The sequence below is a fragment of the Aulonocara stuartgranti genome (assembly GCF_965226115.1).
Source record: "Aulonocara stuartgranti genome assembly, chromosome: 2".
Lineage (NCBI taxonomy): Eukaryota > Metazoa > Chordata > Actinopteri > Cichliformes > Cichlidae > Aulonocara > Aulonocara stuartgranti.
The window spans coordinates 22,532,344-22,559,074 of record NC_138940.1 but is presented as its reverse complement, the minus strand read 5'-3'; the positions used below and the strand labels follow the sequence as shown (position 1 = coordinate 22,559,074).

Below are 26,731 nucleotides of genomic sequence, written 5' to 3'. Positions count from 1 at the left end.
TTTGATTCAAAGGGGAGGTCACATCAATCAATTTGACCAGATACAAGAATTACTTCCAGCTAATTAACACCTTTCCAGTTATTGCAGCACCCTCCAAGTAGTGACGTTTTTTGTTTTTTTGATCTAGCAATACAAAGTTTGCTTTTGCTAAACTGCAGAACGGCTTTGATTGTGATCTCATTTCATGTCTGCCACTTTTCACTGTGATTGTGATTGGCTGTGTGTGGCTCAAAAATCGATTTGATAACTTTAATGAGACATTTATGAGGCTTGCTCTGAAGATCTCTGTGCTGGTTTTTCTAAAGATTGGGAAGAAAAATTATGATTTTTTTTTTCTTTTTTCATGAGATAAAATGTGATGGAAATGCTTTGAACTCTGCTTGATCCAAGGAGTCCAACAGTACCTCGTTTTTGAAAACTAGGCACATGGTTCAATAGTTTAACTCCAACCGAATGGTGATGCCGGGGTGCTTGATGTGCATACATGAAAAGAATTAAGAGACTGTCCACAGTTAATACTCTTTATTTTCAAAACTCTTTATTATATGACTCTGGGTGGCTGGATTTCAGAGAAATAAAAAGGAGGAAGAAGATAAAGATGAATAAGAAATGACAGAAACAGCGGCGGGTCCTGTGCAGGCTTTTGTTTGTTTAGCTGAGCTTTAATAACAAATGACTAATTCTCTAATTTAAAAATTAATCAAAACCAACTCGGCTTTTAAGTCTAATTCCCTTTCTGGTCATCACTTGTATGTTGTATAATTATTTATAATATGGATACAAATTTCAATTTGAACAACATCCTTCTCACTAAAGAGCCATTTATCAAATGCTTTCCCCATGCAGGCAATTAGCTCCTCGTTGCAGGGGGCATCTATCACATTTCTTGGACTTGTTTTCCATCTTACTTGAATAAAACATCAGGATTTACACCCCCCCACACCCCCCCTTGATCTGCATTGGGACAGTGTTGATAAAATCAAAAATACATCATGCTTTAATAGCTTTTCACAGTCTCCGAATGCTTCAGGAATAGTAGCACAGTGAGTGAGGAGTGTGAAATCCATTTTTCCAAAGAGTGTCTCCATACGCGTGATTCACAAACAAGTTTCATTTTAAATTAAACTGTCAGCTGTACATTATCTGTTTTAGACATTAACATCCTCCTTTCAGCTCAGCGTTTAGTCACTTGTGTGTTTTTAGCACTGATAGTTTTGCTACGGGATTTCTGTGTTCACTGGTCCATGTGCGCTTTACATTACTGCTCACATTTCCCACACTTCACCTCTGGCTCAGAAAGTCCCAACCAGAGGGTACATGTACCCCCTGGGGTACCTCTGGAACTGCTAGAGGGTAGACTGTGGAGTAGCTCAGCTAATTTGAAAAAAAGTTAAAAAAAAATGCAACACAGACAGTATATGTGGGCAATTTCACCAATAGGTCAGCATGCTGGAACTTTTAAAATGATGCTTCACCTTTGAAAGATATCTGTAGATATTTATACGGCACACATTACAGTGAGAGCGAGAAACAGGAGTCAGGAGCAGGAGTGATGCTAAGATAGCACGAGTGTAGATGTCACAGGGCGTGCGGGAGATTTATGAGCTCAGTTAGCTTTAGAGCATCTCCTCTGGTATAATGGCTGATAACCATTAAGGAGAGAAAAAATAAGAAGAGGTTCAATAGTAGGATGCTTTCTCTTCTCAGAAATCTCAAAATGGATCATGTTTTAAGTGGTTAAGGTTTTGCTGTGCTAGCGAATCAAGCTAATAAGTCAGCCTCGGGCATACAGCGGAGCTTTATGTAATTCCTAACATTGATCACTACAACAGAGAAACACGGACCTGTGACATGTTTTTGAAAATTCTTTTGAATGTGATCATAACATTTTCTGGAAACACACGTGAGCTACTGAAATCCTCCTGAGATCACAACAGTGATATCAGACAGAAATGAGAAAATCTGACAATAATAAAGAATAATTAATAATAATAGAAAAGTGATGATTTTTTTTATACATTTCCACTATAAAATAATGTCAAAATCTACGTACTAACAGTTCACTGTAAATTAATAAAAGTTCATCAAAATGCAAGAAATTAAGTAGAGCCCGACCAATATATCAGTCTAATATTAGACATTTGCTGATATGTCCGTATCGTACAGTGGCCCTGAGAGTCCAAACGGACTGCAACTTAAGAAAACACCAGCATTAAGAAAAACGCTGCAAAAGCACACAAAACACAACGGAAATAGGAAAAAAGAGATTTCCAAAAGCACAAGGGAAGTGTTTCTGGGGAGACAATAACCTGACGGACCAGTTGCAGGAACCAAAACATGCTAGGTAAGTATTTTTTAATCTGATGATTCATATAATACTGATGACGGATTTTTAGGCTAATAGTTAGGCTAACACACTTACCTCTCATCTTTTCTTTCCTCACAAAACCGATAGATCCTCCACTTCTGTGTCTCCCAGCGCAACTCTTAGCACATTTTGGTTCCTGCAACTGGTCCGTCGGGTTATTTTCTCCCCAGAAACACTTCCCTTGCGCTTTTGGAAATCTTTTTTCCTATTTCTGTTTTCTTTTTTTCTATTTCTGTTTTACTTTTCCTGTTTCCATTTTTGTTTTTTGTTTTCCTATGTGGTGTTTTCTTAAGTTGCAGTGCATTTGGCCTCTCAGGGCCACCATAGTATCGGCATTTATATTGACCAATAAGCAAAAAAACTAAAAAGTTAAAGTAAGACAGGAGAAATACTCTTCAACCATGTATTAGTGACAATAAAACAAAATTAATTTTAAAATGAATTGTTGTATTATTCTAGTAAATAATTACACATAACAAATGTTAGGGGAAATCTGCTTATATTTCACGTGTCTACAAGAAAGCATATCAGAAAATTGTTATTGGTCTGAAAAAATCCAATGTCAGTTGAGCTCTAAAGTGGAGTGTCTAATCACCATTTAATATGTCGAATGAAACCTACACTCACATAAAACTACGCAACGTTAGCTCAAGAGAGAGGGAGAAAATGACACCAGCTGGCAGGACGGGTTAAACGATGCCCCTCTCTAACAGTTCATGCAAGCACAGGGTCAACATGGGCATGCTTATGCTGTGAAGGATTTGCTTGCTCACGTCTGTTGTAATTGTAACTTGAACATGTTTGACAAAAATACGTTTTTTTCTGTGCTGGAAAGAAACCAGATCAGTTAAAGGACGATCTCAGGTGTGACTGCAGTGTAAAGAGGAAAAGCTTCGTTCCTGACAAATCTGTTAAAAAAAGCCTCAGTACATGTTTTTCCTAAATAAAATGCAAGCATAACAATACATTTCCCCCCCGAAGCCATTAGGTTGCTTCTGTCATACTCATTTCAAACACAGAGCCTGATAAACATCAGCGTTACCGTGTGAGCAATTGCTTCACTGTAAAGCTCTTCCTTCATAAAATCCAAGCCTCTGACCAGATATATACAGATAAGAACCAATGTGAGCTGACGGGCTGTTTTCATTCTCAGAAAAAAAAAACAGGCACCTAATAAGCTCTCAATCGTTGAATTTTGTGCACGTTAGCACGTTATGGTTGTGATATGGTCTGGGAACATGTGGGTAATAGTCACAAACTAAGGCTACGTTCACACTGCAGGTCTTAATGCTCAATTCCGATTTTTTGATCAAATCCGATTTTTTGTCTGCGTGTTCACACTACAAATAAAATGCGAAAGCAAACGCGCTCTAGTGTGAACGCTCAAAGCGGCCGCATGCGCAAAAGAAGACGTCACACACAACGCGGTGTGTTTAGACCCAGAGCAAACAATATTGTTTGACAGATGGCCGTTAATATGAAGACTTCGGACTTTACGTTTCCCAATTTTTGCTTTAAGTTATTTTGTTATTTACATAATAATGTAGATAACCTAATAATGATCCTTATTGCTGTTTAAGAGAGGAGCGGTGCTTCAAAGGATGGTTGCAGATTTCTGTCAGAATCTGCAGATTATACAGTACAAATAAAATGTTTACGTTTCTCCAACGTTGTCTTCCCAACAGTTTCACTGACATCTACACTGGATGGCCAGGAAGCGTTCGCGATGTCTTCTCTGGCGCTGATAATTGGCTTCAGTCTTGTGTCGGTGACGTAAAAGGCGGATTTAATGCGACCTGACCGTTCACACAGCAGTCGCTTTCTAAAACATCGGATATGTATCGGATTCAGTACCACATACGAAAGTGACCCAGATCGGATTTGAAAATATCGGATTTGCGCCGTTCACACTGTCATAGCATGATCGGATATGGGTCGCATAGGGTCAAAAAAGTCGGATTTGATGCGCTTTCACCTGCAGTGTGAACGTAGCCTTAAAGACACCTAATCCTACAACCTTGTAGCCATGAATTTATTAAGAGAGACCTCACAGTTATAAAAGATACGTCAATTGGTTTATAATGTGCCAATGAAAAATGAGTTATCTTATTTGAAGTCTGTTGTCTGTGTATAAACCAAGGTCGGGGCCAGTGAAAGAAACACTAACGTGCATGTGTAGTGAGCTGCACTCATGGTTCAGGAGCCACAATTAATATTGTAACACCTGAACTCCACAAGTTGAAATAGTTTGCTAAGAGAAAAGGATTTTAAATGCGCTCTAATAGTAACCACAGCTACGGTTAATCACAGCCACTTTAAATCACAGCGACTTCAGATCTTTGGCTGTGGTTGTGAGTCAGCCAGCAAAGACTGACGCAAGCAAAACTTTTGAATCAAACCCAAGTCCGACAATATCTTTCAGCCCGAAAGACTCGATGACGGTAAAAATAATAATAAAAATTGATTAAATAAGATTAAAATAGAGAGGAAATAGTTTTCTTGTTAATCTGGAAACATTTGTTATGATAACTCAGATGATAGCGATGATGATCTCGCAGCCTGAGATCATCTAATCAAAGGCTGTTGGGAGTCCCACAAACTCGTTTTAAGACCAGAGGTGATAGATCTTTTAGAGCGGTGGCCCCCAGGTTGTGGGATGCTCTCCCTCCATCATTACGTTGCCTTGATTGTATTTATTCTTTTAAAAATCAGCTTAAGACTCATTTATTTAGATTGGCTAAATAAATGACACAGCACAGCACAAATAAACACACAGCACAGACTTGTGCTGTGTGTTTGATTATTAATTTATTTTATGCATTTCTGTTTTATATTACTGTGAAGCACTTTGTGGTATTTATCCTGTGAAAAGTGCTATATAAATAAATTGATTTGATTTGATGATGTGTTCACTGAGCACGCATGATTTCCTCTGTGTTGAACAAAAGGAGATTCATTTGAAACCAGATATTTTCATGTAAAGACATAAATTAAATTGACAACAAAGCATGTTTAGCACTGTTGGCTCGCAGTGAGAGGTTCCTAGGGTTAAAAGAAAGTTAATGTTATTTGTCTCTGACATTCTTAATCTAAAAAAGTTTACTTCCTTAAATTAAAAACAAAAAACTGCTAATTTCAGCTCCTTTCCAGATGCCCTTCCTGACATAATTCCAAAGGAATTTGTGTTTCCTCCTGGCATCAAACCAGGAATCTTTTACTTAGGTTGGATAAAAGTGTAAACCACTATTGTGACAGTATGGAGTGACGAAGAGGACCCAAAATGCAGACACTAAGGAACGTGGAAGAAAACTTAACAGAAAGCGAGCCATTTATTAAGGCTGGGAAAAGATTACAAAACAAAAGTCAGAGGTGAAGCTAAACAATAACCTAAACTGGGGAAACTGAAGATAAACATAAAAATACCAAACCATGAAACTTGGTGTGGATACAAAGATACATGGAACATGGACAAGGGGAAGCAAAACTAGACACACTGCACATAGGACAAGGACTTTCACAATAAAACAGGAAACAGAGTGGAATGCAGACATGACAACACGAATGTGATAACATAGGACACACAGCATGAAACACATAAAGGGTGAGGGAAGCTTAAATACAGGGGTAGAAAACACAAGGGGAAATCTAATAAACAAATGAAGCTAACTTAAGGAACTTAAACATAAACATCAACATCCAAAAAAACTAAAACTTGAAACGCTGGGTCAACAGACGCAGGAACGTGACAGCTACACTATTTAGCCAATTTCTTCATAAAGTTTATACAAAAATAGAAATGAATTATTAAAAATGAAAATTTGCATATCAATTTAAAAAGCCCATGCAAGTGTAACATATAAAAATCAATGTGACTCCCTAATAATGAATAAAAAGTTGAACAAACAAAAACAAAGGTAAGCTGAGCATGTCAAGGACATAAAATCTATCATCAAATTTATGAGAAGGCCCTGCATTATAAATGGGTTTCTAATAGTGATTTAAAAGAAGCCACTGACCAAGTAGGCAGGTCGTTCAACAATCGAGGAGCCCAAACAGAAAACGCTCGATCGCCATTTATCTTTAAACGTGAGGCTGGAACAGTTAGCGGGATCTCAGGCTGCACACAGGTCGGCACAAGAACAGCAGCTCTAGTGTGCACTCTGGAGCCAGGCCGTGAAGGGCTTTAAAAGGAGTCAGTAAAATCTTAAAATCAATTCTGAAACAAACGAGCAGCCATCGTAGACTCGTTAAAACTGACCTTGACGCCGCATCCTGAACAGTTTGAAGTCTATTCATTGATTTATGATTGATACCTCTTTAAAAAGGGCATTACAATAATGCAAAGATGACATAAAAGCATGAATTTATAGACAATCCAGATTTTTTTTTTCTGTGTACAGTGTGTATTTCAGCAAAAGTTAGTTTCTATGCTGGTGACAGGAGGAGGATGGGGGCTGAGTGCTGACTCAGTCTGTCCCCTGAGCCTTGACTTCTCTGGAGCACGAGCATTACTCACTAAATTTTCTCCAGTATGTTGTTACAGCTGTGCGTGGCATCGTGCCATCCTATAACACTGATAGTATCGTCTTTGCTCCTGAAACCGTTTGCTTATTAAAAACTCCTCGCGATCATAATGAAAGCAAAAGCCCGATCTCACATTAGTCCCAGCGCTGTGTGCAATTCCATTGATTTGTTTGCGGTGCATCTCTACACCATGTTTGCACATGCTGAGCCCAAAATGCAGGTGTGCCAGTGCAACCAAGTGTGGGCTGCGAGGTTTGTGTGACTCGTACTACTGGCCGCCAGCACCCCTCTCTTCCTCTGAGAGAAAGGCACAGGCTGCCCGGTGCAGATAAAAGTGTGCAGATATTTCTGAGCTGTCCCGCTGAGGCAGACTTTATCCAACTCTCCTGTTGGTTGTGTTAGTCGAGCCCTGGGTAATATTAATACCCCACTAATGAGCCCCTTCCTTGAAGAATCCGGAAAACAATCGGCGGGGATGGGGTGGGGCTGTGTTGGCGTGCGTGCTGAATCAGTCCTCTCCCTTGTGCCACAACTTCCCTACGGCTTCCCGAGAATGCTCAAACAAAAAGGAGAAACGCAGCTCCGATCACATTAATCATGGCCCGTGGAAGCACCGGCAATTGCTCCAGGCGCACGAGAACAAAAGTATCGCACGAGAGGAAGATGTGGAAGGAGAGAGTGGGGTGGGAGAAGCAATGAGCTCAAATAGGTGTGTGTGTGTGTGTGTGTGTGTGTGTGTGTGTGTGTGTGTGTGTGTTATATCCCCTTAAGCACACGGTAGGGAAGATGGCTAGTCAGGGAAGCTGTGTGTTGGTAAATGCCTAGTGCAGGAGAACTCAGCCATCTGTGACTGTCAGGAGTGTGTGTGTGTGTGTGTGTGTGTGTGTGTGTGTGTGTGTGTGTGTGTGTGTGTGTGTGTGTGTGTGTGAGTCTCTAACACCATCCTTGGATGACAAGGCTGTATTGATTAACCCTGATGGTTCCGTGTTGCAGCCGATCAGCATTTCAGTGTGTCAGCACGCGTGCGATAAATGAGCGCATGCACTGTTGTAAGATATGCAAGTGCTTGCAAAGAGTATATTATGTAGGCGTGTGTGTTTATCATGTTAATGGGATTAGGTGCATTATGCAAAAATGAATCATTGCATGAAATGATTCATTTTTGTTTATGCTGAAAAGATCTGTGTGCATGCATGCATTTCTGTGTGTGTGTGTGTGTGTGTGTGTGTGTGTGTGTGTGTGTGTGTGTGTGTGTGTGTGTGTGTGTGTGTGTGTGTGTGTGTGTGTGTGTGTTATGTGGCCTCGGTTAGCTCCAGATGAAGATGTCCGTCGCTGCTCTATCGGATCCCATCAGTATTCAGCGGCAGTGATGCCAGCCTTTTCACTTAAAGGGGAGCTGGGCACAATTAGCTGTTAACATTACATGGCAGAATTAAGCCCTGCCAGTATTCCCCAGGGAAATTAAACCACCGGCAAATCATTAAACCACAAGCTAAACATTAACAGCCATTTGCATTTTTATTGCACCTGAAAAGAATGTGCCAGGTCCGTTATCTCTGAGAGACAGAGAAGGACTCCTTATTTATTATTGTTATGTTGTCTCTCGTGTGAAACACAATGGCATTTATACAGGAAAGAAGCAGCAAAATGAGAGGCTGGAGGGTTTTTTTTTTTTTTTTTGGAGTGTTATGATTACAAATTCGAACATGGCTGGCAGAGGATACAATGACTTGTTTGTTATGCAAATCCCGGTGCTTTCATCCCTCCCAAAAATAAACAATTCCAAACAGATGACAATTTGCAGAGGCGCTCAGCTGAGTAAGGCCGGCAGTTTGGTACTGACAGGCTCGTACCGTCTGCAGTGTCACCGCTGCTTGAATGAAGAGGCTTTTAGGAGCAGGAAGTGGATACAGTGCCACATAAGTGGTGATGAAGAGGTTCTGGGGAGAAGTGAGATCTTCCTTTCTAATCTCCTCTCTCTCTTGGGCAGGTGAGCGGGATGTGCGGACAAACTCCTCAGCGGGCCTCTCGCTCTGTCGGATCCCCTCCGTCCCAGCCTCCGGCCGCCGCAGCCCGTGGGGCTCAGCCGTCATCCTCGGACCCCGACGAGACGTTGGCAGACCTCCGCAGGTGAGGAAATCGGGCGCCAGGACAAGACCTCTTCCTATGATGAAGCGATTCTCTGTCTCTCCAGGGTGCCATGGGGGCAATATTTTTCCCTGACAGACAAATATTGCCCCTGACGCTGTCGACAGGTCCGCTCCTGCTTGCGCACGATGCTTTGGCTCGGTCTCTCTCCGCTTGAGTATTTTTTTTTAGCACTTCTGATGCAGTAACAGGCTTAATGAACAGTGTAATGACGCCCAGCGGGGGCTGCTGGCCTCAGCAGCACAATGGCCAGATTAATGTCAATTAGGAATAGAGACACTGCTCATTTTGGCCTCTTTTATTCTCTCCTTCTCCAGGGGGATCTAATCGAGTTGCTTTCGCTGCTATCAAGCTGAATTCCCTCTCTTGCACTTTCCCTGCCTCCTTTCGCTGCTGTTTTCTTCTCCACTCACTAACAATGGTGTTAACTGACGTTTGTATTCTTTGCCTTTGTGTTTCAGGGACTTCATAACCAGCCTGAGAGGCTTCAGCTCCTTTTATAGTGGTCTCGGGGAGGCCTTATGCAGCCGCGAGCCTGCTCCAGTGAACCACTCCCTCTGCTGGAACGGGCAGGAGATGACAGACAGGTAAGGCGGGGGTCTGGTTTTTGTTTGCAGACTGCGAATCAGCACTTCACAGTTTATTGGCTCTCTCTAAATGATCGCTTATGCAAACACTTTGCTCCCATTCTTGAATTCCCAGCCCTCTAGCTTCACATCTAGGAGTGTAGGTGAACTGAAGGGCAAGTTTTCCCAGAGCTGATGAGCTTCCCACAAGGCCCCCCCACTCCCACCGTCTCACCCACTGAGTGCGAGTGTAAATCTTGACTTTGGCTCTATGGGATGTTATTAATGTCAGGAACACTGTCACCTTCTTCTCGCTTAGTTAATTGCAGTTTCGATCGCTCTCTCCTCCTTCATCCAGCGTCTCCTGTGCACCCCGCAGAACAGCATTCGGTTTCCACAATATTTCATTTCACCCCTGTCCTTTGGCTTCACACATCACAACTCTCAGCGCTCTTTCCGCCTGCACCGTCAGCTGGCCCCGATTTCAATTTGGCTCACATAGTTACAGATATCATAGGATTTTTAGGCTTTTAAATCATGTGTGGAATTAAATCAGTGTAGATGCACAAATTCTAGTATAAAAGCACTGGGGGATGTTTTAAGTTCCCAAGGATGAAGGAGAATAAGTTCAGTACTTCTTGCACAAAGATATAAAAAAAAAGAACCCGAGTCTGAGGAGGAGATATCAGGCTGGCAAGGGGGCAGAGCTGTCCTGAGGGGATGATTACAAGCTGGACCAAGCAGTGCGACAGGAAGGTGCAGGGGAGGCAGGAACAGGAGACAAAATGATGGAGAGATTACAGTGTCTCGCGGCAAGCAATTCTCCATGTCACCTGCGAGGGCATATGTCTGCAGATTCACTCTGGTGCATTTTCACTTCGAGATTTGTTCTGGATCATCTTCCATTATCTCCTGAGATAGGACCTTCTTCAGAGCCAAATGTGGCATTCATTCAGTGCATTGTCTCATGCAGATAAATTTAGACCGGGTGGGTGGGGAGGATAAGCACTGGAGGGGTCGGGTGCTGAATGTCTCTGATACTTGAGGAGTGATCTGTGGAGCTAAATGAGGCGCCTGTTATCGGGCTCTGTTTACCATCACACCTGGAAGCCAGATCAGAGGAGGAACACTTTTCACCACATCAAAGAGTGTTACCGTGCTAACTGTGATAAAAACGTAACGCCGTATCAACTCAAAACATTCCTCTTTTGGATCTACTGACAGTGTAAATTCATGTGTGTGTGATAATTGATTCAAAGATAAGATTCGGTGTCGACCGTGAATGTTTCATTTTGGGGATTGTGACGATGGAGACTGAGAGGAGGTCAGCAGATATCATATTTAAAGAGTTTCAGCTGCTGCCATGTTGATTTTTGCAGCCAGAAATAAGCAAATGTGGTCCAGAAGGATAGCAGCAAGACTGAAAGTTAAGGTTTACAAGGTGGTAGTGAGACCTGATGCAATGTATGGTTTGGAGATGGGAGTGACCAGAATGGACAGCAGTAGAAATGAGACTATCAAGCTGGGAAGGTTTGAACATGTGCAGAGGAGGGATATACTGGAGAAAAGGTGTTGAAGATGGAGCTTCCAGACAGGAGGAAAAGAAGAAGACCTCAGAGAAGATTCATGGATGTAGTGAAGGAGGTAGAGTGAGATGAAAACAGGAGAAAGGACATAAAGATAGAGTGCTAAGTTAGCGAGTTAGCTGTCCCTAGCCAGCTTAGCTAGCAAGCTGCACCCGTGAAGCACAGACACTTGCTGCAACAGGCACCAGCAGTATAACACAGATAGGTGGAGTCGAGTTCTAGGTCACAGCCCAACTGTAAGCCTAAATCCACATGGATGGGAGCCGGATTCAAGTGGCCACTAAAGGAACTGCAGTTTTTGGGGCTTCAACTCTGTTTTCAGCCTCAGTGGCTGCCACATGCTCCGTGCCCACTGTCATCCTTTAGCATTGTGTTAAATTATAGTTGTCTGAGAGCCTACAGCACATGCTATGCTAAATGTCTTGTGAGGCCTTGAGTTGAGTCAGATACGACTCTTTATGCTAACACTCTGCCAGCGGCAATGCTATTTAGATATATAGACACTTAAAGAATAACAGAGCCTAATGGGAAAGTTCAGAGTTTTAAGCTTGTATCAAATTTATTTTTAAAAACTGGTTCTACTTAAAGAGGTGAAGAAAGTTGAAGCATCACCAAAGGTATTTCCATTCTTTCTGAGGAAAACATGAATTCCCTCAGTAGATTTAATCTAATTGTGTAATCAGAGTCCCCAACTTTTCTTTACAAGGAAGAAATGCCATTAGTGCCAAACTGGGTCAATAAAAAGCAGTAATGGTTTGTCACACTCTGACAGACTCGACTGAATTCATGACAGCTGATGTGATGTGGTACATGTAAGAATTACTGTGGCCCCAAAGACATCATACACAATAATGCATATCTGTATATATGTTTTTTCAGTCACAGTTGATTTAAAGCAAATGATTTAGTACCTCCGTCAGCTAGAACAATTTCACCCCACCCTCAAACATTAACCTCATGGTCTAAAGTTAAGGCAACGCGAGCTTCATAGTCAGTGTCATGTTTCGTCTTTGCATGTAGGGTAGCAAAACCAAATTTTACGGCAATCCATCAACAATTTCTGAGAAAGTTCAACCTGGACCAGTGCAGACTGGCCAAGAATCGAGATAAGTCGTTTCAAGGAGCCATTAAAAGGGAACCATTATCCTCTCCCTTAGAGTCTCCCATGTGAATATGCTGTTACTGAGGTGGATGCTCATATTACAAATGGTCAGTGGTTCAATGATTTCAGCATATGTACAATAAAAGCTAAGGCTTTAAGAACGTTTGTACCTGCCATGTGAACGGCACCGTATGACAAAGTTAACGTCAGACTGTCGCTTGCAGCACTTTCTGCCGGTCGTGCACCGCTTTTTGAAACCTGCTGCGTTGTACTGTTGCTACGGCAGCTAGGATGAATAAAACGAGTGCATAATTGTGTCAGTTTTTACCACCATTTTAATGATACATTAGTACAGAAGAGCGGAGCTACTGATGATGTAAAGTAAGCAACTCCGCCCACCTGCTGTTCAAACTTGACATTTACAAGGGGTCAGCCAGTTGGAAGAAATCTGGCTTAATTTAGTTTAAAGGAAAGGGAAGGATTGAGGATTAAAGAATAATGAGGATTATGTTGAAGTTAGAATCATGCAGCGCTCCAAAAATAAAAGTATAGAGCATAATGCGCCCACTTTAATGAGACTTAAGTTCACCCACCCGCTGCTCCATAACAGCTGTTTGTATGAACTCTGAATTTTGTGTTTTCTCAGTGCGACATTAAAACAAAGGAACAGTGTTAATAATCACGTGTGTGTCTGTGTTTGTGTGTGTTAGACAAGATTCTTAGGCACAGAAAAAGGTGTTTGTATAAACGTGTGTGTGTGAATGTGGCTTGTAGTAGGACGTGTTCTTCTACTTCTGCGGGTTATTTTGCTGCGAGAGATGGCAGCCTCACACTGGACCTAATGGCAGCGTGGTAATTGGTGTTACATTAGATTAAGTTATCGCAAGCATGAGGCGATGTGATCAGCTCTGCTGGCAGCGAACAATAACACAAGCAGGATTGGATAACGAGCCGAGAGTCGACAACTGAGACTATCGGCGGTGAAAAACGGTTTAACGGTGAGACACGCTAAATTATATTGTGGTAAAATTATCTGACAGGCACTTATCATGTGAAACACTAACCTGCCTCGGCTTCTTATCGTCACTCAAAATCTCCCCGTCCTAATCCTCCCTCCTCTTAACCATATTTCCTCTTTTCCTCTGCTTAAGTGATCACACGTTTTTCCATTATTCATGTGATAATTAGCAGCGAAGAAGGGATGAGATCATGGATAATAAGAAGAATAAATAACTGGGGAAATGTAATTTGAGCTTAATGAAAAGTCTGACTTGGAGGAGAATGAAAGACTGATGAAAAGAGACGGCAGCTCATAGGTGTGTGTGTGTGAGTGTGTGAGTGTGTGTGTGAGTGTGTGTTGGGGGAGTGTGCCCACAGGGCTGTTTAAAAGAGAGAGAACAAAGGATGACCTCATACTTTACACACAAACACACACATGTGCACAGATTCTTTTTTCAAGGCCCCTTTTTCGCTCTCGCTAATCTACTTCCTCTAAAATAGTTCGTCCTTCATCTTTTCAAACATTTACAACAACACGGCAGACGACATTTACGCTGCAGCGTGACATCCACTGCGGCACCTGAGAGAGATGTCTGATTCAGGTTCACCTAAACGTGCTCGTCTCAGTCAAGCAGAATTAGCCGGTCTCATCCTTCCGAGCGTGCGGTGAGGAAGGGGTTAAACCCTTGGGACTGTCAGAAGTGAAAAAAAAAACACACCTGCAGGAAAGTCTCAACATGAAAGAACAGCTGTGAAGAAATCTACCTTTCAGACATCCCAGCTCCTCCTCTTCATAGTGTACACAAGTGTAAACAGAGCAGCACTTCCTCAGTCGTACATTTATGCATGTAAGAGCCTGCCCGTGTGCTGCTTCTACCTAAATATACCCTCACAGCTAAAGCAGGGCAAAAATACATCTCTGCTAATGTTCTCTCATTAACTTCAGATGATTAAAAAGCTACTAACTGAGCAGATAATGTGCATGAAATTAATCAGCAGCCAAACTTTACATGATAGTTCAAGATCTTTGGGGATGTTGTCGGCACCCTTGAAACACTTAAAAATGTCAAAGAAGGTGGTAATGTAACAGCCTGCCTCTTAAAGGCAGATGTTCAGAGTTAGCGTGTGATGAGTGATGAATTGCAGCCTTTATAACTACATTAACAGCATTAAGCTGTCTTTAAACAGCAGATCTTGGATAAATATCAACCCGCCTCTGGTTTTGTAGCTGTAGCTTCTCCATTGAGGGAAAAGTTGGTTCTTTGGTCAGAGCTCATTGACAAATGAGTTTTTTAGCTCAGGAAACTAAAATCCAGAAGACCTGAGATTCCTCTTATCAACACTAGATGGTGATAAATCCCTGTTTGTGTCTTCCACAAAGGTACCTTAGCCTGAAGTCACTGAAGCTCTTCAGAGTTTCATAAACATAAGGCTTATTTAAGCATTTTCTTCCCGTCCTTTCAGATATCCTGGGCCCGGCCTAAAACGACTGCACCCCAGCTCCGAGTCCAGGAGCAACAAGCCGCCTGAGCCGGTCATCAGCCAGATCATAGACAAACTCAAACACATCAACCAGGTGAGCTGTGCTCTTTTATTTCCTTCATGGTTATAGCTCCGGCTCTGCAGAGGTGGGATAGTCCACTCTCCCATTAGCTCTGCTTCTTGGCTCACAGTTGGACACTGATTCCCAAGCTGCTGGAGGCCCTGCTCTGCAGCTCCTGTGGGGGTCAGCACAAGCCAAGTAAAGATTTTAAATAAGGATGTTTTGTTTACTATTTTGCCCTTTTAAAACACAGCAAAACACTTGTGACTGGAAACTGTTTTTAAAAAAAAAGCTCTTCCTGGACACAAATTCTCCCGCATGGCAGCCAGAATATGAAAGGATGCGTGTCCTCCATCCACAAAAGGCCCAGCTGTCATCAAGGCCGAAGCCCTTGTTTTTTTCCCACCACTTCCGCTGGCATGTAAACCACGGTCGGGGCAGGCTGGCTTTGTTCAGAGATGCAGGATCGAACTCACGTATCAGCCCACAGATCTGCTGGCACGTCCTGATTCTTGGTGGTTGCATTTGTAGCTGTCAACACTTCTAGCTGACTACCCCTCGCCCCCTCCCGCATGCATACACACATATGTGTGCATGTTAACACGAGTCTGTTTGAGCTTTAGGATGTTGTAGCCCTGTCAAGGTGGATTCCCCTGTTTAAAAGGGAACCTGGGAGATCTAAGAAGTAGCTCCGGACCCTTCTGCACTCCCCGCTGACAACCAGAGAGCCTCAAGAAAAAACAAAATTGAGAGGGCTGTGGGTTGAAACTAATTCTATCATTTACTTCCACAGTATTACTTCATTCATATGTGTCAGACGCCTCCTGCTGCCTTCAAACGCCACCATACCTGATTCATCCTGGCTCTACATACGTTGGACAGTTTAAACGCTCATTCAAATGTGGGTCTTATTTTTTTTATAGCTTTGGCCATCTTTTCTGTGAGCTGTGAAGACGTTGGACTCACCAGAGAAAGTTCCTGACATTCACTGGGGAAAGAAAAACTGTTTAACCATTTTATTTGGTGCTAAAACGCAAAGAAAGCATAAAATGTCAATAATAATCCATAAGTGCAGAGACCAGGATGGATGTTTTGTGTAATAATTTCAGTGTAAAATCAGTGTGATCACCTGACTGTGCATTTTTTGCCCTTTCAGCCTTCTTTGGAGGAATTTTGTACACTATTATTATAAGTAGGAGTGAGAGCCAAAATGACCAAAATAAAAGCCAAGCTGTAATAAACCTGAATTATCCTGTAAGCTTAAAAACACAGGACATACCCTTTAATGTAATAAGTCTTTCAAAACTTCCTGCATCGGCACAGATAAACAATTGTAGCCATATGATTACAAGCAGAGCTGCTGCAGTGCAGACTGTTTACCATCCTGATAGGCTTTTGATGAGATTTTGCAAGAAAATGCAGTTTAGTGAAATGACTGAGCTCATTGTGTTATAGATATTGAGACAATCCCTTGGAAGCATGAACTCAGTCAAGTCATATGTTCTCAGTAACCTAATTTCCATTTCTAATTGGCTCGCATGTTGCACTGATGATGTGGCAAACATGTGGACATTTATGGGGTTTTTCTTCTGTTTACACAATCGGTTAATATTTATGCAGATTGACCATTCGCAAGGGAGCTTTTAGTCTCATATCTGATGACCGTGCAGCAGAGTCAAGCGTGTTTCTGCTTCGGCTCCCCTTCCCTTCAGATCTTAACTTCAATGGCCTGGATTAACATCTGACAAAAGAATGACTGCACTTGATTGCATATTTCATGTGCAGTAAAACTGTTCATGGCTCACAGCCATGCTTTCCCTCCCCCCTTTTGTTGCAGAAATTGGTTTTAAAAATATTAGTGTAATCCTATCACCATTATACTTGGGCGTGCAAAATGACAGGAACACCTTGTAATGTTGTGCAATCTGCTGCAACAGTCCTGCTGTAAATCAGCCCACTGAGAAGTTTAAAGTATTGGAATTTTAGGGGAAGATGACTCACCGAGTTTATCTTGATAGTAATTTGTAATTTTCTTGTAACATCTCTTATCAAAACATATGAAACTAATTCGTTTTCATAAAAATAAAATTACTTTTGCTTTAGTTGGAGCTCTGAGACACAATAAAACTGCTAATCTGCACAATGTCCATTTACCTGACGTTGTTGTTAACATGGTAATAGATCTAATGTTTATTATTGCCACTGTGGGGGGGGGTGGCATGTTAGTATGGGAGCTCAACCAATAAACTGGTAGAGTGATGTTAATAATGGGCTTAATTTCTAGAATACTGTGGCTGCAAACCCAGCACAAACTCTGACCCCTCCACCACTGTTCTTGACAGTTGGTAAGAGATGTGCTCTGTTCGCTTTTCTCCAAACATGGCGCTGTGCACTACGGTCAAACATCTGCACTTTGGTCTCGTGTGTCCAAACAACATTGTTCCAGAAGTCCTGTGTTTTGTTCAGATGGAGCTTTGCAAATATAAACCATGCTGTCATGCTCTTTTTGGAGAGAGGAGGCTTTCTCCTGGCAACCCTTCCAAACAGGCCAGACTTGTTCAGGGGTGAATTTGCTGGACTGTCCACATATCTGAACGCTTCAGACCAGGAAACTGCAAAAACCAAACTGCTCACACTTGCTGATTATCAGTTAATGATCAATGATTAGCAATGCCTGGCTGCTACTTGCAATGTATTCAAGTTTTCACAGACTGCATAGAATTGTCCGTCCATTAGGGGCCAGACTTTACTCCCAGCCACAAATGTTAACCCCCTGGTTGAGCTAGAAGAAAAAGAAGGGGATCGTCAAAGTCCTTCGACATACCTAACGAAACACATGAATGCATACATACTTTTACCTGCTAATTAAAAACAGTTGCCAGACTCAGTGGGATCCTTCCTTTGGGAAGCCAAGAATAACAATTTGCCAAATTTCAAATCTGAAACCAAGTTGTGTACCAAGTGACTTGGCAGCATAACCATACCCAGAGCTACAATGCTAATATGTTTGAAAGGATACCTGCCAACAGGGAAGGATCAAGTCGCTCTTCAACAGAGAGGCACAGCCCTAAACATACTTTCTAATCCTGCTAAATGTTTATTGAGTATACACCGCATTTCATGGTCCTGCTCTCCGCTTGCATATTGTAAACAACCACCGAGGGCACTGGAGAAAGTGATGTTGTTCAGTTAAAAGCAGTTTTACAAGGTCTCCGCCTCCCCGCCAGTTGAAAGACCGACAGTTCCAGATGATGCAGGGCTAAAAGCAAGTAATTAACCATGTGATATGAAAGAGTGGGGCCATGGCTCACAGATAATTACTTTCATCTGCCCTGTTTATATGCAAAGTGTATGAGGACAGGCCAACGGTGAGATAGTAATGTTGCGTAATGGTCCAGGAAGGCAAACAGCGGAGTGCCATGTTGATTAAAACCTGCAGTATTCACAGACGATCGTGCTCAGATGAATGTGCACATGTAAGTCCTGGATATGCATTCAGCTCTGCATGCTGGACAGGGGTCGCTTGCATACAGTCCTCTGCAAATCCTATAAGGCTCTTTTTCTCCTGTGCACATTTTCCATTTGAATGAACATTATTCTCCTTTTGGCTGGAGCAGCGAACATGATCAGCGGTTCTTCCAGGTCTTACTGACCCACTTTCAAACAGTGAATCGGTCCCAGACCATAGTATGTAAGACTGTGTCGTAAAATATACATTCTCCAAGAGCGAGAGGGAACGTGGGACCCCTCAAAAAATCGACTTCCTTCCAACTTTAATCCCTCTGATGTTTCATTCCTCGACTCTTAAGTGCTCCGTGACGATGGCCCCGTGAAATGCAACTATGCGGCGGAAATGTGTCATTTCTCACGTTGTCAGTGTTGATCAAAGTATCAGCAGATACAGAGACAGTTTGGCAGGGGACCCCTTGCCTTTGTGCCTCTGTGAGGCTAAACTAAACACAATAAGAAGAGGAAAAAATTCAGAGCCGGTCGCCTCAGCTTATAAAACAGCGTTTTCTCACGCCTGAACCAGTTGATGTCATGACTGAGCCGTAGCCAAGTTTAAAGTGAGCCGCACACTATAAATGGATGAGGAGAAATGGCTTTCTCCTTCAGTTATTGCTTCCCGACTTGGAATCTTTAAACAGTGCGGGACTGTGAGGAGCCACGGACATTTTTGTGCATGCAAACACTGTGTGTAACAAATTCCCGTGTGAGGTCCTGTCTGTATATGCAATATGAGCTGATAAAGACGGGAGTGCTCGAGCTCGCTCTCTCCCCGGCTCTGACGTCAGGTTTGAGATATTCTTTTGATGCCAGACTGGCGATTCTTCCTGGTTTTCTTGCTGAGAAGTGGACTGTGTGAACGTGACTCCGCATTAACACTTTCGTTTTTCGTGAAGTTCTTGCGCGCAGGGGACGTAGGGGCGTTAGCGCTCCTAAATTAGAACATATTATATTGATGATGTGTTCTTGTTCTGGGGGGATTAGTTTGTTTTTTTTGTTGTTTTTTCTGAACATCTGTTTAACTTCCCAGAGTATCAAGTTTCTCCTCTGAACAACTAATCTGGCAGGAGATGGTTGAGCTAGTGGCAAAATAGAGCAATTATGTGATTGGTCTTTGATTACAGAGCGTTTCATTTGTCAGATGAGTTTGCCATTTGGAGGGTCAGACCTCCTGGGATTCTTCTGACAGCCCCCCTTTTCTGGCTACACGACACTCTTTGGAGAGCTTAAATTTGGAATGCATCTTTTATGAGTCAGTTTCATTAAAACACAGCTGTTTGATCTGACACTGTTATAATTGCTCTGTAATTTGAAAAATAACTTCTTCACATTGCCAGCCAAAGCTTTCATTTTCAGCTATTTGAACATTTTAGCTTTTACTTCCATCCGTCTCTATCCCTCCCTGTTCGTTTCACTTCTTTCCATCTCCCCAGCTGTGCTGAGTTGTGTGTGACAGACTGCAGCGCTGTCGCCCTTCGCTCCTCCAGCCCCCACCTTCTATCCCCCCCCTAAAACCCCAAGACCCCCCCCTCCCTCTTCCCCACACCCACCTCTCTTCTGCTCGCAGCTTCCCAGACTAATTGAAGCCAGAACCTGGGAAAATCCTGCAGGTAGGACAGGAATCCAGGGTGGAAAATGAACCAGATCCCAAGCGCCACAAATTCCATCACGCAGTCTCACTTCCTCCGAGCCACCAGAGCCTGGGCGGCGTGCGCTTGACACCTAGTGCATGTTTGCGCAGAATGCACTCTTTAATATCATAACTCACAGAAACACTCGTCCTGAGTCACTGTGCACAGTGGTAGTAATTAATTACGGACACGTCGAAGCTCATATAGCAGGAATATATAAATAAGAAACCCTTTACTGAATACTACTGTAGAGATGTGTGCAGTGGCCTTTAACTTAGGACTAATGCACACTATGGGTGTCTACTAGGCCTGCTGTTTTGTAAACTTGCTAACCTAGTCATTACACGTACTCCAGTCAAAGAGACTGACTTCTGTTTGATGTTATTGACTGAGAGGGTTTTGAAGCGGGGGTTTTTTTTTTTTTATGTATCCCCTCAGGGCTTTGTCCTCTCGCCCTCCTCGTCTTTTTTTATTTTCTTTTTTTTCATGTACAGCAGAGAGGAAAGAGGGGATGCTAATATTTGTGAGCGGGTACGAGCTCACGAGGGGTGCTTTAAATGATGTGTGACACCTGGTGTAAACCTCTGAAGGGGCTGCAGGGCGTTTGTGTACCCCTGTTAGCGCACCGTACATGCGTGTTATCCTTTCGTTTTCCGGAGACTTAGGAATTCATGGTAAGTTTAGGATTTGAGCAGTTGTGGTTCCTTAACTTGACAAATCCAACCAACAGATTACACACACACTCACACACCATTCTCCCACCCCAGGCTTTCTCCCCTGCTGACTGTGAGGTCAGACAGAGCATGTGAGGGGCCTTTTCCTCCCAATTAGTCTGCCTGCTAATGAGTCCCAACCATCCTTTCTACCACTGCCACCCGTTCCTCCTTACCTCCATACCTCCACCTCTCCCTCCATCTTTGCCCCCTCCCCAAACCCTCAATCAATCCTGAGGCCCATGCCACCCCCTTCGCTCCCACACTACTACCACCCCAGTGGGTGTAATTATCACACAGCCGGCTTATAAAAACCCCGCAGCACAAGGCGGGCACTCGCCTTGCTGAGCAGGAACACCGGTGAGGGGTATTTTCCTATTTTTTACCTGTGACTCTGAGCTGAGGGCTTGCTTGCTTGTTTGTTTGTTTGTTTGTTTGTCTTTTTCGTGCTAACTTTTCTTTGCTGATTCTTGACTTTTCGTTGAACTGTCAGGGAATCGGACAGCTGAGTCTTCCTGCTGCGTTCTCACACTCTCTGTCGCTGGGCACAGTCATATGTTGCTGTGTAACAGGATACCTCCCCGTAGAGGTCACGGGTCACACTTCCTGTTTCCTGTTTCTGCTAGGTCATCATAGGGTCTTATCCGCGAGGGTCATAGACCTCCCCGTTCATCCTGCGCCTTTTGTTTGGGACAGCAGTGCTCAGGGCGGAGTGGGTGGTTACAGCTCAGTTGAGGCTCCTCTCTAGACCCGTCAAAATGTCAGCACTCCCAAATTTTATCATCCCCTCTCATGCTCCCCGTCTTCTCATATCGCAAGACCCCTATTTATCTCTGTGGTTAGCGGTTTTTACGTTTCTCTTTCATTCTTTCCAGCACCTTCAGTTCTCTATGTGCTTAGGCTAGAAGCTAAGCTAAGCCTACAGCACATCAGCTGATTGCCGCTCACACACAAGCATAGCTCCTCCACTCTTTCTTACCCACTTGCCCCAGTGATCATCCACAGATTCCCACTAGGTGTGATCATGGAACATGCAGTGACAGTCTGCTGATGTTGAAATGGAGGATTTCTGAGCAACACATGACTCTGGAAAGCACTGGACAAAAAGAGATTGTCTGACGGGGTGTAATCAGATTTAGCAACCAGCAGCCTGAGCAGGAATGAGACTTTTTAAACTATTAAACCCCATAGAGACAATCAGGCACATTCACAGACATAAGTCGATATTTTCATTTGGTTACCCTCAAAAAAAGATTGAAAATTGCTGTCATACCAGATATATTTAATACTAAAGGGAGTTAACCCCCTGCGTTCATGCGCCGCCTCGATCTGAGCCCAGCGTGTTGGAAAACAACATTCTTCTATTCTTAAACACCAACAGTTTAAGCTCCCTCTGCAACATCATCTAAACATGCGTTCAGGATTCAGTCCAAACTGAGAGGTCTGGAAATAGAGTTACGGGCTAAGGTGGAGCACAAACACTCCCAGTTTCATGCCGGACCGGAGAGCCGCTTCTTTTTTTTCCTCCTGCGTGTTCTGTGTCCGACTGGAATGAACATCAGGAAATTAATTTTGTCTGCATTAACCGTCTGAGGCTGAGCTCCTGTTGCGTGACACGCTCGAGCGTGGACAGATAGGGAAAGACAGGAGGGTGAGGGGAGAAGAAACAGAGGAGAATGAGACAGCGCTGGTCCTCCTCCTCCTCCTCTCTTTACATTTCACATTCAATAAAAGTTGAGTAACGACTCGAGGAGAGCGGGTGGGAATGCGAGGCAGGCTGCGCTGACCCAAACGCCGCTCCGCCCCGCTGAGGAGCTATCCATGACTCACTCTGTGGAAAGTGCCTCCTGTCATTCCTCCATCTGTCTGTCTATCTGTCTCTACTCTCCCATGATGTGCCTCATTTATTTCCACTCTCATGCCGTTTCTCCCCAGGCTACGAGCTCCGAACAGGGATATCTGCCAGCGTGACAGAAACACAGCAGCTCACGGGACATGTGCACATTAAATGCAAGGAAAGTCCATTTCCTTCGTTTATCAAGAAAAACAGTGCGCGATGGAAAGGCTTTGTCTGACACAATGACCTGCACGCTTGCTTTAAAAGTGTGCTGTACCTTTTTTGCGCTAGAGGCGCTCTGATATCAATACCAGAGTGTCGCAAACTATTTTTAACCAGGGCCTGGAAGGTACAGGAGAAATGTCTTGTAATCTGGGTCTGATTTTCTTAGTTCAGGACACTATTTCTGTTAGTTATAACAGAATTATACTCCTCAAGCCACTTCTATGGCAAGCATCGCTTAGAAGGAGGCTGAGAGGCTAACACATGCATACAATCTGACAATTAGACAGGCTGTAAACAGAACTTCAGGTTAGTCAGAGAAACAAAGGCATGATGCAAACATCCGTTTTTGTAGCTTTGTGCAGTGGAAGAAGGGGTTATTACCGACACTTGAGGTTCACTCTGAGGTTGGTTTCACTTCTAAATAAAGATGGGAAAGTTTAGAACATGTGGCCAGACTGCTTGAAAGCATTCCACATGTCCATCAAAACAATTGTTTCCAACCTGAGGAGAATTGTGGGTAATATTTTAGCAAATATTTTCCAACTCACACACTCAGCAGACATGGGGCAACATCAGCATCAGTTTGGAGCATGTGTGTGAGTCAGACTCCACATCAAAGGGTTGTGACATGTACCAAAGATGTTTTGGTCTTCAAAGACAAATCAGCAGCATTGTGTGGAAAATACAGGGCCGTGCAAAGGTCTCGAGCCACCACTCATTTCTTTCTATCTTGCTAGAGAAATGCGAGGTTGAATGATTTATCAAAACATGCAGCATAAAAAACAGAGTTTGTGAAGTTTGAATGAGCTTCACGTGACCACCTTTATTCTTTAACACAGCCTCAACTTTCTTATGTAGCTCTGTGATCAGTTCTCCAGGCTTCTTAAAGGACATTCAAATCTGTTCTTTGGATGTTTCAGCCGTTTGTTCCATCCTCTGTCAAAATGATCCCACACTGCTTCAATAATGCTGAGGTCTGGGATCTGGGGAGGCCAATCCATGGCTGATAGTGTTTCATTCGGTGTCTTTAGGCCCTTGTGGTGGAATTAAGGCACGACGGGACCACAGATCCATGTTTTGAGCCATCTTTATTTAATATTTGCATCACACCACCACAACCCCCCACCAACCCCTGAGTCCCCGTGTTTTAACACGGCGGGCGTGATTGCGGATGCCGTGCAGGTGCGTATGCACGGCACCGCAGACCACGCCCCACCACAGCCCTCTCTCAGGTCCTTCCCGATTTTTTTTCCTGTTTCTTAAAGACATGAGTCTCAGATACTGTTCATCTGCTGTACTTGTTTTTTAGGCCTGTCACTTCTTTTGTACTCCACTTGTTCTTTTTCCTCATAGCCTTTACGGATACACTGCACACCGTGCTGAGATATGCATGTACATTTACAATAAATGGCTCTTTGGGAATCGCCTTTTTTGGTTCGTGCCACTTTGTCTGTTAAACTGCGTGATTTTTTTAATCTTTGTAAAGAAATGGGAACGCATTATTTATTTTTGTGACAGGCCACTAGTAACAAAGTGCCTAAAGATTCTATTTAAAATTAGTTATTTGTAAATTGTCTGCTATATGTGCATACAGGACTTCTTAGGTGCCATTTTTCATGCTTGAATGATTTATAGGTCACTGTTAAGCAGCTAAACAGAAAAGTCCTGGTTAGGTGCAAGGACTGGACTGAAAATGTGTGAAATAAAGCTGCCAGTGTCCAAAGGAACAACTAGAAAGCCTGGATGAGAATTACATCACATGAGGAGTGGCTCAAGACTTTTGCACACTACTGCATTTGTGACCATTTTTATTATTTGTTAATTATAGGTCTGTTTTATTCCAGGAAAACCCCTGCTTCAGTACCCAGCACGTCCTCATTCCTGTGAACTTAGCCTTCTACCAGCGCTGCTTATTGATGAAATACTTTTCCTGCAGCTCATCAGACACTGAAAAGCTTTGTAAGGTGGAGGAGGACGACAGAGTCTGTGGAGCAAAAAGCTCCCACAAAGGGAGAGGAGCTAAAACTGTTTGTTTCACACAGGTATCAGGTAAATAAGGATTATTTTTAATTGTGAGTCATGCAAAGCTACTTTAAAAAAGCAGGACTGAAACCCCTTAAATCAGGTCAGCTAATTTCATCACTGTGTCACTGATTTCCTTCAGGTCAGAACAATTAAACACTGAGGAACTTTCTTTTTTTAACTTATGGGAGGTAGTCTGTTTGGAAACCGAATCCTTGAATTCTGTAGATTAGATTTGCAGGCGTGATGTAAATGTGTTGAAGCACTGATAGAAACATTCAGTCCTACAGATTCCATCTGGGCCGAGTCACATAGCAGCATGTCCAGACAAGTCCTGTGCATGTAGAGGAGGACATAACACAGGCCCAGATCCCAATCACAGACACTGATAAAAAAAATTCCATGCACTTTTCCTTTTTTACTCATCCTCTCCATTTTTGACTATCACCCATTCAACCAGGCTCTTCCTACATTCTGAAAATTTCTGTGACTTATGGGAAAATGTGATCCAAGATCTCGGTGCCAGCTCGAGCAGACCACAGCTGATGATCAGCGAGCGCAGGTTGATTTCTATCAGCGGAGGTCAGCCAGAGGCTCTGAGGCTCAGCTGCAGCTGTCGTGTCGAGCAGTGACCCTGTGTGGAGTTCATGTCATGTGTGGGAGGCAGTGACAGACTTGTGGTTTCTGTGTCTCTGTCTGGGCTGGCCTGCATTGAGCAATCTGCCACATGTTTGGGCTTTGTGTGCAGCCTTTGAGCCCATGTTTCCTTGGTGTGACTTGCACTTTTGTGTTAAAGGGAGGTGAACCCTGTGGCGTGCGGGATGCCTATGGTCGAGCTGATTACATGTTCCCTGTGTCCAGCTGTCTGTGGGAGCCAGCTCCCGATGCTACTCGTGAAACAGAGAAGAGGAGAGCGAGAGATTTCCTCTCGTAATGGAAAACATGCCGAACATTTCTCGAAAAAAAAAAGTCCCTTTTATTTGCTTCCTCCCTGCTTCCTCTTGCTTTGGTTTTTCTTTTCTCTTTTTTTATAATTGCAGAAGATTCCAGTTCAGAGCTGCTTGAGGTTTCTCCTCTTGTGGTAAATCTGGATGCTCTTGGCGTATCACGCAGCGGCTTTGCCATGCCAAAAGCGCAGCGTCACTTTCGATACAAACATCCATCCCACCCCTAGATGCTACCGCAGCCGCGGCAGAGGCGGGTAGCCAGTGGGCAGAATCCACAGCGCCCTGCCACAGAGCTACTGCCCTGTCATCCTCCCCTCTGTACCGCTGTGGAGAAGGGTCAGTGCCATGCCTGTATATACAGTTTCTTTTTTTAATTCTCCAAAACCGTTTTCATGCGTTCTCCATGTACAGCTCATATGCTCTTCACTCAAATGTGTGCATGAAACTAGATTTTAATCAACATCTTAAAAAAAAAGATTAGCTCTGAGACAATGTTGGTCGGTTAGTTGGTTTGTCTACTACTTTATCTTAACAGTTATCAAACTGTCATGAAGGTTAGCAGTAATACCCGTGAGAACTATTCCTGTAAACTGCCTCTGGTGTCACTGGCAGGTTTCTCGTGCTCGGCAAAATATTTCTAGACTTACTTGGTCGGCTGGCATATTTGTGGTCTCTAAATATTTAATCCACAGTGACTTTTGTGGTGCCCTCTAGCTGTACAATGACAATAACAGCATTCATGTCTTCATCAGAATGAATTGTTATTTCTTTGACATTTTAATTGTGCTCCATGACCAGGGCTAAATATTGATTTATCCAATACAGTGGTTTAAGACAAAACAATTAATCCTAGAATGTCAATCGTTGTGATGTGCACAGCACTTTTTTCTGTTCAAAATCCAGAGAAATGTTTTAATTAAAATAATTCCTCAGAAAAATAACAGTGTTCTCTGAACTGATCAGAGCTCTGAAGCTGAGGTGAATCATAAATGCCTTATTGTTTCAAGGTTCAA

General features: G+C 43.2%; 1 protein-coding gene across 3 annotated transcripts in view; it reads left to right on the top strand.

Annotated features, from left to right (window-relative positions):
• gpc3 (glypican 3) overlaps positions 1-26,731 on the top strand; it is a 325,636-nt gene that overhangs the window by 278,246 nt on the left and 20,659 nt on the right. For 2 of the 3 annotated variants that reach the window (XM_082547797.1, XM_082547798.1), the window contains exons 4-6: positions 8,883-9,022; positions 9,502-9,627; positions 14,758-14,869. In XM_082547797.1, the coding sequence (XP_082403923.1) occupies positions 8,883-9,022; positions 9,502-9,627; positions 14,758-14,869 (378 nt within the window). Of the gene's footprint in view, positions 1-8,882; positions 9,023-9,501; positions 9,628-14,757; positions 14,870-24,593; positions 24,877-26,731 lie in introns of those variants that run through there. The other variant, XM_082547799.1, reaches the window with a different exon arrangement.